The 9714-nt window shown below is 44.8% G+C and overlaps 1 protein-coding gene across 11 annotated transcripts in view; it reads left to right on the top strand.

Annotated features, from left to right (window-relative positions):
- Positions 1-1350: 1350 nt before the first annotated feature.
- GPATCH2L (G-patch domain containing 2 like) overlaps positions 1351-9714 on the top strand; it is a 94798-nt gene continuing 86434 nt past the window's right edge. For 9 of the 11 annotated variants that reach the window (XR_012645918.1, XR_012645919.1, XM_074996744.1 and 6 more), the window contains exons 1-3: positions 1360-1393; positions 2953-3623; positions 9464-9528. Coding sequence is in view for 9 of the 11 variants with exons in the window: in XM_074996744.1 (XP_074852845.1) it covers positions 2965-3623; positions 9464-9528 (724 nt within the window). In the remaining 2 variants the exon portion in view is untranslated. Of the gene's footprint in view, positions 1394-2952; positions 3624-9463; positions 9529-9714 lie in introns of all 11 variants that reach the window. The other 2 variants (XM_074996742.1, XM_074996741.1) reach the window with 2 other exon arrangements.

Here is a 9714-nt window from a genome sequence, read left to right as displayed (position 1 = left end):
TTGATAAACCTGTAAGGGCCTATGTTGTGACCTGACGTGTGGATCTCCATATTTTCCCTCTCCCCTGCTTAGTTATAGTGACAGAACCTGGAGAGTTTTGAAGTGTATGTGGGAGACCATGGACTATAAGGTTGGGAGCTGACCACCACACTGGATGGGCATTGGACCTTCCCTGTTATGTGCAATCTGTAATTACATGATCACATATTTTTCCCCCTTCCTCAGGACCATTTATTCAGTGTACACATTAAATAGTGAATGAGGCAGGAGTGTGTGGGGGTTGAATGGTGTACACGAGACATATGTTGGTAGGGAGCTGCCTCACTGATTGTCACTGAACAACATGTGCATTGAAAGAAAACAGCCTATGGACAGGTAATTGAACACGGTATGGTAATTTGTGAACAACCCGAATTTTGCCATTTCCTGATTTTTCAGTGCGGCATTCTCCACACTAACAGTGTTCTTTTAGCAGCTTTTTAAAACATAACTTATGTATGCAACACTGCTGTGTGAAATACCCATTGGCTGTTGTGCTTGGGTGCCACCTGTAAACACAGGCAATAATGACAACTAGGCATAGAGGACACCACCCAAATCAGTAGGAAAAAAGCTGATATAATCCCCTCTGTCCACTTCATGCCAAACATCACACTGTATACATAGTAATCTGCAGGCACTAGCTGGATCACCTCCATTTCTGTCAGAAGCCCAACCCTCAATCTCCTCACCCTTTAGGAACAGTCACCGGTTTGATCATACCAGTACATAGTTTGGCTTTGGTCTTGTTTCCCTATCTCCTTATATTTTTTTCGAGCTCCTGGGGGTAGGAGCCCTGCACTCAGATCTATATAGAAGCAAGGGTGAGAGTCAACAAATAATCTCAGAAAGGTTAAGAGCATCCCACCACCTATCTCTAAGACGTCTCCACTGTAGCCGTGCTTAAAGCCAGATCCCTCTAGGCGGGGGCATGACAGAAAGCCCCTGAAGCTCATTGCCTTAAGCGGGAAGGAGACTGTAGTCCTCGTTCCCCGGGAGAGGATGGACAGCCTGGGCTGGGAGCAGCTGTGTGTGCTTTGCTTCTCCCGCTCTCCGTTTAGGCAGCAGGCTGCCCGACCCCTGCCGGACGGGAGGCGGAAGGGATCAGCGAGCAGAGCGCGGGCATTACCCTACCCGTCCCGCGCAGGGGGCCGTGGATGCCGGCGGCTCGCCGGGGCCCACCCAGGCCATTCTACCCCTGCACCCGCCCAGCGTTCGGACACCTCCACGCTTGCGGGGCGGAAGTGTGCAGCCTTAGCGGGCGTGGCGCTGCGAGGGGCGGAAGTGACCCCGCGACCGGAAGTGCCGTTCCGAGAGGAGGCCGAGGACCCGGGTAGGCCGAGCCTGGCGCTGGGTGAGACTCGTCTGGGGCGGGAGGGTTGGTTAGTGTGAGGGGCTGACATAGGTCGAGGATGATGCCGGGGCTGTGGCTGGTGCTTTCTAAGGCCGGGGGCAGCGGGGGCCCTTGGGGAGGTGGTGGTGGGGCTGGGGTGTGTGGCCCGGGTTCGGGAGGGCGGCTCCCGGCCGAAGGGTGACAGCCTCGGGGGCGGCGGTTGGGGTGTGAGCTGGGGAAGTAGCTGAGGAAATGCAGCACGGGGCTCGTGGCCTCGGTCTGTGTGGGGATTGGGTGTCGTGGGGTTTTACCTGTTTCTCCTGGTTCAGGAGCTTCAGTCCTTGAGTGTCTCCTTGAGATTTCTCAGTCCCCGGGTCCTGAACCCATCATAGCTCTGAGGGAGGGCTAGGCACATAGCTCTGCTCCCTTAGGCAGTTCTCTTCCAGTGCACACAAATCTATTGTAAATATTTTAGTTGTCTTTGTTGGGGGACTGATGGTTACTGTGGTTACGTAGAGGCAGCAGCATTTCAGAATAGATGGATTTTTGTGTGTAATAACAGGATCTTGATTTTGTAGTGTCTTTCTCCAAAGTGCTTGGAATAAAGATACACTGTATATCGAGTAAGCAGTTCTCTGTGGGTTAAGATATCACCGTTGTTTGGTAGTGCACAGCAACATTACTCAACAAGTTTAATAGTAACAAAGAGGAAGCCGTGCTAGTCTATACACTATCAAAACAAAAAGCAGTCAAGTAGCACTTTAAAGACTAGCAAAATGGTTTATTAGGTGAGCTTCCCACAAAAGCTCACCTAATAAACCATTTTGCTAGTCTTTAAAGTGCTACTTGGCTGCTTGTTGTTTCAACAAGTTTAAGTGTGAGATGAAAAAGAATCCCATATATAGCGCTGAAGTGGTTGGGTCAGGTGTAACAAGCTAGAGTGTAATTACAGGGTTTGAAATTTGATCAAGGTTACGAAGGTTAAAGCCTGATTTCCCCACCACCACCCTCGTATGTTTGCCCGCCTCACCCAAAACATGGAAAGGGGTGTGCAGAGCACCGTGGAGTTTTTTTGACTGCAGTAGTATGCAACTTAGCTTTATTCCTGTTTGGAAGGACTGACCTTCATTCAGCATAAAGTTCTTAATACCATGTTGTGCCATTGATCTGAGATATGTACCACTTATTAAATCATTCACTGTTCTTACATCACCAGTAGTGGTGTCACATCCAGGTATTGAGCAGGCCGAACCCTGTTTTTTGCTTCTAACAGCTGATGGCATGAAATCACACAATGATCTGGATGTTCATTTAACTTTTAAGGTGTCTCATATCCCTGTCAGACATACATTTGTCTCTAGTTACAGTAGTATGTGGAGCTTTTGTCTGGGAAGGGGAAGTAGTAGCCTTATTTTTAAAGGGGAGATTGAGCTGTAGAACAAGAAGGACAGTTCTCCTGCATTAATCCCACTGGGCAGGTCCAAGGTGAGTGTCTAAGTTGCTGGTGTGAAGAAGGTTCCAGTGACATGCTGCTATAGAAGCGTTGGTAGCTGGTGCTAATTGTTTGTTTTCATGTTTAGTAGACATTACCTATGGATGAGCTGGTTCATGACTTGACCTCGGCCTTGGAGCAGACATCAGAACAAAACAAGCTGGATGAGCTATGGGAAGAAATGACCCTGAGTCCACGGCAGCAGAGGCGGCAGCTTCGCAAAAGAAGAGGTCGTAAACGTCGCTCAGACTTCACGCATCAGGCAGAGCATGCCTGCTGCTACAGTGAGGCTTCAGAGTCAAGCCTGGATGAAGCCACAAAGGACTGTCGTGAAGTGTTGACTGCCAACTTTAGTGACTCAGATGACATGGCTATAGGCAAACGCCACCCTACTCTGAGTGCCACCCTAAAATCCAAGCAGCATTCTTGGCATGAGTCGGACTCCTTCACAGAGAATGGACCCTGCCGGCCCCTCAGGCGTCGCCGGAAAGTGAAACGTGTGACCTCAGAGGTAGCTGCTAGCCTTCAGCAGAAACTCAAGGTGTCAGAGTGGAACTATGAGAGAGGTTGTAGGTTCAAGTCAGCCAAGAAGCAGCGCCTGTCACGTTGGAAGGAGAATGCCCCTTGGACTTCATCCAGCCATGGTCTGTGTGAGTCAGCAGAGAACAGGCCCTTCCTCAGTAAAGGGGGGAGAAAGGAGAGGATGGAGTGTGAAGCGGATGAACAAAAACAGGGTTCTGATGAAAACATGTCTGAATGGTGAGCTCTCCAGGCCCTTCCTTTCTCCCACCAGATTCAGATTATCAATTTCCTTTACATCTGCTTTCAAAGACTCTGCTCTGCTCTAGGTAGTTCCCTCTAAGACAAACATGTGACTCAAAGATACAAGAAAAAGAACTCCCCAAATCCTTCCCAATGTGCAAACCCTTGCTTGGAGCTGTTGTGATCAGTTCGCTGATGCTAAATTAATATGCGTATTGTCCTCATGACAAGTTGCTGTGATTGTGGCTCCAGTGAGAAGTCTGTTGTCTCTGTCTTCATATTTACAAACCAGTGTGCTGTTGGCTCTAGTCTTTTCAAGTTGACAAGCCAGTGAGTGATGGCTGAGATTGATTTCAATTTCAAATTTCTAAGGAGTTATTAGAAGCAGGAATGGAAAAAGGAACAAATTTCCTGTAGTAACCAGTTAGTCCTCTTTGCGGTTACTGAATGTACCTTGGTCAAAACGTTCTGTGTACAAGTTAGTGCATGTTAGTTGTCTCGTGTATTTGTAACAAAGGCATAGATAAAGGTGAGCAGTATTCTCTCTAAGCTAAGCGCTTGAGCTGCTGCCCAGGAGAGGTTCAAATGTTGTCTTGCTGATTAGCAGAGCACTCGCATCACTCAGAGCTGTAGTATGTGTTTCTATAAGTGGTGCACATTGCACATGCCTAACTGCCCATAACAAAATTTATTCTGCACTTGAATGGAAAAAAATTAGAGTGAACACTGAAGGTGAGGCTTTTCTTACCGAAGAGCGGATGCTTTTTGCCGTTTAAAGATGGGAAAAGGCATTTTTATCTGGTAGTGCTAGAGAGGGCATATCGAGCAATATAGAAGGTATGTCAATGACAATGGGCAAATAGCTTCCCTTGCATGGTGGATCGGTAATAGACATTACTTGCCTTCTAGAGGGACTTTCTCCATCAAACAGTATCTTTTCCATGATGTTAAATTGAATTTAAATCAGTGGCTTTCATCCAGCTTTATCTGTGCCAACCATTGAGAAAACAAACACACAGCTTTGTTTTGGTCCATCACCCCTCCCCCCGATTTGGTTCCTTGCTTTCAAGACTAACTAGGGAAGGTCTACACTAAAATTATGTTGACCTAAGTGATTAGACAGCTACCACAGAAATTACATCATTTTTGAATGTCCATACTATGCTTCTTGTGGCAGTGTTGTACACATGTGGAGTGCTTGTGGGGGAGCAACGTGGGATAGATTCTGAAAACCAGCAGCAGACCATGTGAGGAACACAGTGTCTACTCTGATGTTGTGTTGACCTAACTGTGTCAATCTAATCGTTATACCTCTCTCAAACACTTGCAAAGTTGGGTTGGTACAAGCTGCTTTGTATTGAGCTAATTCTGTAGTGTAGGCCAAGGCTGCTTATGTGCATGGTTGCATTAAATGATGCTTGCCATTTGCTCTCAATTTTGCTTCGAAATTCCCTTTGGAAATCCAGAGGTCAAAATGTTTGAACATCTCACCTCCACATGTGTGGACTGGGCTGTAGTTTGGTGAGGGGGGTGGAGTTAGAGAGAAATACACGTGCATCACTCTTCTTTGTAGAATGCTCCTAGCAGCAGTGAGGAGATATGCGTTTGCCTCTCCTGCATTAAGTACAGTTCTTCCCTGCTGGAAATAGAGTGAAGCTGGATAGGGTTTACATCTTTCACTCTGCTGTACATGCCGCTTCTGATACCATTGAAGCTCTTTGTGCAGCTGCAACAAGGGCATAGCCTGAGGAACCTGTGAAAATTGGATAGGAAGGGGAGAAAATAGTCAGTACAGCCATAAACAGGCAAGAGGAAGTGTAATTGACTAAGTGTGTCCAGGAAGCAGCACTGGTTTTCTAATTGGATGTTGAGCCTCAGTTTGAGGTTGAACTGGGTTTCTTGCTTTTCCTGTCAGTAGATATTGGAGTATTACAAAAATAGCACACTCACCCAGTAGGGGCACAAATGGTTGTATAATTCAGCAGTGACATTTCTTGCTCTGTTCTTCTTCCTGGATTAGCAGGAGCTAGCAACTCTGGAGCTGCAACACTCAGCACTTGCATCACTTTCCTGTGTTTATGCTCTGATCCAAAGCCCAGTAGATTCAAACGAAAGACGCCCATTGAATTAATAAACTTCAGATTGGGACCTTAATGAGGAAGCATTAATTGATGGATTATGGGTGGGGTTACATTCAATCTTATACTGGAGAAGGATGTTACCATGTTATCATGCCTTCAGAGTGGGATAAAATATGTCTCATAAGTAGCATGAGATAGATGAAATGAAGAAATTTAGAATGTCCTCTCACATGCACATGCAGTGGAATAGAAAACATTACACACAACGTACATAAATTGGAGAGATGGAGACTGAAAAGAAAAAAAATACACAGAAGCATGGTGAGGGAGCAATTGACTGATCTAAGAGTGGTATGAGAGGGGATTCAATGGCTGATATCCAAATGGAAAGCAAAACCAAGAGTGAGAGAAACAGTGGATTAATTTTAGGAGACTTTTGTGGTTTTTGGGCTATCAGCACAATGGTGGTGATTAATAACAAAGACACTTGGAAGTAAAACCTCTCCACCCAGTCCTCTTTTAACGTTTTGGAGTTCTCTCTCACAGTGTGGAGAACTGACAAACTATAAATGGAGACCAGTGTTCCCTTTAATTTTTTTCCATCCATGAATAAATTGTGTTATGTGCACAAAGGCATGTGTGGATGTGCACCACTGTTAGAAACACATGCTGCCCACTTAGGGTACTCTGCTAATTAGGTGGATGGCACCTGACTATCTCCTGGGCATTCTCTCGGTCATTCAGCTTACAGGGAACACTGGTGGAGACCCTTAACATTTGTCTTAAGGTGTATACTGTCTGAATTGTCTGCTTAATGTGATCATATAAGGTAGATCAAACCAGAATAGTCCAAGGGCTGTCTGAGAACATTCTTGAGTAACTCATGCTGCCTCAAGTTCATGGATGACATATTGTCTGTCTAATCTTTCACGTAGAACAATATCTAACCAGATATTTTTTGTGTCACTCAATTCCAAACTGGATGTTTTACTAAGTTTGCCAGTCAGTGATGAGGTGAGCCCTTGTTTTATCTTGATGTATTGTGGGCTCACAGAGTGACTGTTACTCCCCAGTTTGTACTTTAGTTTCTTTTGAAAAGTAACAGTTTTGGTGACTGCCTGTAGTGGCAGTCATGAGCCCAGCTGAGCAGATGTATTAGAGGTTGATCTCAGGAAAGAAAAAATCCCCTTCCCCTGTAAGGCAAGTGACAGAGACAGAGTGTTCAGCCTCCCCCGCCTTCTCCAGCCCGGCCTGACCTTCTGCAGCCCCTTGGTGCTTCTTGTTTTCTTATTTTTATAGAAAATCAATATCCTTGCTGACACAAACAATAGCTCAGGAGCAGGAATAAATGTTGGAAAGCTGAGATCTCTGTCCATCACCTCTCACTTTAACTCCCCCAAACTATTTAATTATAAGCATGCTTTGCTCCAGGTGTTTGCGACAGTGAAATTGCTAAATGAGGACCATTTTAACCAAAGATTGGGCGATCAATAACACACTATAACAGTAGCTTGTCGGATCAATAGCATTCATTATTTCATGGTTAAGGTAAGTAGCCTCTTTTGCAAGTGGAGGTCATTAATCAGTGCTTACTGGACCTGAGGAAAAGCTTGTGTAGAACATACTCTGTTTTCCAGGTTTGACGTATAAAGAGGGTGAATGTAATGATATCTTTGCATGGACCTTTGTACTGATACTACAGGTAGTATGCTGAGCATAGTGTATATCTGTAAGGCATCCAGTAATTTGATTAGGAACTTAGTTTAATAATCCTTTTCCTTTTTCATGTTTTTGTTTCTAAGCTTTAACTACTGTATTTTTCTCATACAGTATGTCAGGGAACGGATGGCACAAACATCATAAGAGTACAGCTTAGAACTTGGTGTTAAGTTGAATGCTAGGATGTGGGAGGGACCTGCTACTTCTTCCATTTGTATGTATGAAACTATTAAGCGAAAAATGGACAGTAATGGATTGATGAAGGTTCAGATTTTCAGGTACCCAGTGTTATGGATTGTCTTAGCTCAGAAGTGTCCAAAACCAATGTCATGGATTACCATAGCTCCCACCAGGTGCCGGTCCCCCTACCCCTCTGGCATCTCCTGCAGGTGCTAACCACCCCGCAGGCACCCGCCCCAGGCCCCTCACCCCTCAGGCACCAGCCATCCCCCCAGCCAGGTTACTTGTTGGAGCTACCCTGGGGACAAGGCCATGTGCTCAAGCCTCCCCAGGGCTGGAGCCCACTGGGACTGGAAGAGCTGCCTCCACTCCTGCCACCATGTGGTGGGTGCATGCATGGAGCAGCCAGAGTGGCATCTCGCGCTCGTCACAGTCCTCGGCCCCGTTTGCCACATGTAGGAAATGGGGATCGTATTTGACAACGTGGTCTGAGCTAGTTTACAGAACACATTTTTAGAAAAGCAATAATAGGCACTACAGTGTATGGTTATAGTGAGGATTTACAGTTGATTGTGAGTGCAGTAATACTGTCCCTTTGCCTTGTGCACTATAAAATTCTGTAAGGATATTGGTGGCTGTGCTGTCTGGTGTTGCTCTTTGAGTGGTGCCTGGGGATTTTACCTAACCACAGTGTTAAGATAGTTTTAGATGCTGAATTGCAGGTAGGATTCACTTTTCCCGTAAGGCCCCTGTAATCTGTGTGCAGTGTGAAAGGGGTGTTCCTTTTGCTGCGAGATCTCAGCACAATGAGGTACCGGATAATATGTCCTAGAAATGATCCAATCGTATCATTAAACCATGAAATGCCTCGGGCTGACATGAGAATGTAATTTTGCTGCCCAATGTTCAACCTTTGCAGACTTTTTTACAGTTAATATTTTTTTCTATTCAGATCATTTTCTAAGTAAATTCCTTTGTTTGAGTACACTGTCTCCTGAAACAGCTGCACTGGTCAAGTTTAAAGCTCAGTGTGACTATTACCTATTGCAGCAGGCTATGTAGTACTTTTTATTTGGATAAGTATTCTGGAACATGAAGCCTGGTCTACAATAAAACTTAGGTTGATCTAGCTACGTTGCACAAAGAGAACTGTGAAAAATTGATGCTTCTGTTATGTAATTAGGTCAACTTAACACCTCCTGTAGATGCAGGTAGGCTGATGGATGAATCCTTCCATTAACCTCGGTACTGCCTCATGGGGGGTTGGACTACTTACTACAACAATTAGGAGACCTCTTCTGTTTCTCTAGTAAGTGTCTGTGCTACAGTAGCACAACTATGCTCTTGCAGTATTTGAAGTGTGGACATACCATTACAGTCACTTATCCAGCCAAAGAAAGGAGAAGGCATTGATGAGACAGTATTTATATTTCATTCATGTTAGAAAATGGAAGTGTAAAAAGAAGTAGCTGTGATACAATTGCCAATGGCCATTGGGTTACCCCAGAGGGAGCCTTTAGCTTAATTTCTGTTGCGTGGTCATTACCAGAGAAGGGGATATCTGTAGAATGTGTCATTATTGTGGTTGTTAGCCCTGGGCCCTGGCCTAATCCCATTTTGGATAACAATGTTAGGATAACCTAAAATTTCCCTTTTAACAGGATAACAGAGTCTTCCTGAGCGCCGTAGTGTTGAAGTGAGCTGTCAGAGAGCTGTCATGTATTAGTGATGAATTGATTACTATTTTGCATGGCAGGTAAAGCACTTTGGGGTCCTTTTGAAATTAGGGGAATTGGCAAAATGTAATAGATTATTGCTGCATATCTTTCACGAGTTAACTGTATTTGTTCTTTGCAGTGAAACCAGCAGTATATGCAGCAGCAGTGACACTGGCCTCTTCACCAATGATGAAGGCCGTCAAGGTAACTACAATAAACTCTGTCTTAACTGGCATTCTGTCATCTGGAACTCTCAAATATCGGCATTTTAACCATAAGTAAATTTTAGTTACATTTTCCATAAGTACAGTATAGTTAAAGTAAATACAAATAAATAAAGTAAATATAATATAAGTTTACAGGATACAATACTACTGTTGGTAAATGAAG

This window comes from Carettochelys insculpta, chromosome 6 (genome assembly GCF_033958435.1).
Source record: "Carettochelys insculpta isolate YL-2023 chromosome 6, ASM3395843v1, whole genome shotgun sequence".
Classification (NCBI taxonomy): domain Eukaryota; kingdom Metazoa; phylum Chordata; order Testudines; family Carettochelyidae; genus Carettochelys; species Carettochelys insculpta.
The sequence above is the reverse complement of the archived record's forward strand: the minus strand, read 5'-3'. Positions and strand labels throughout refer to the sequence as shown.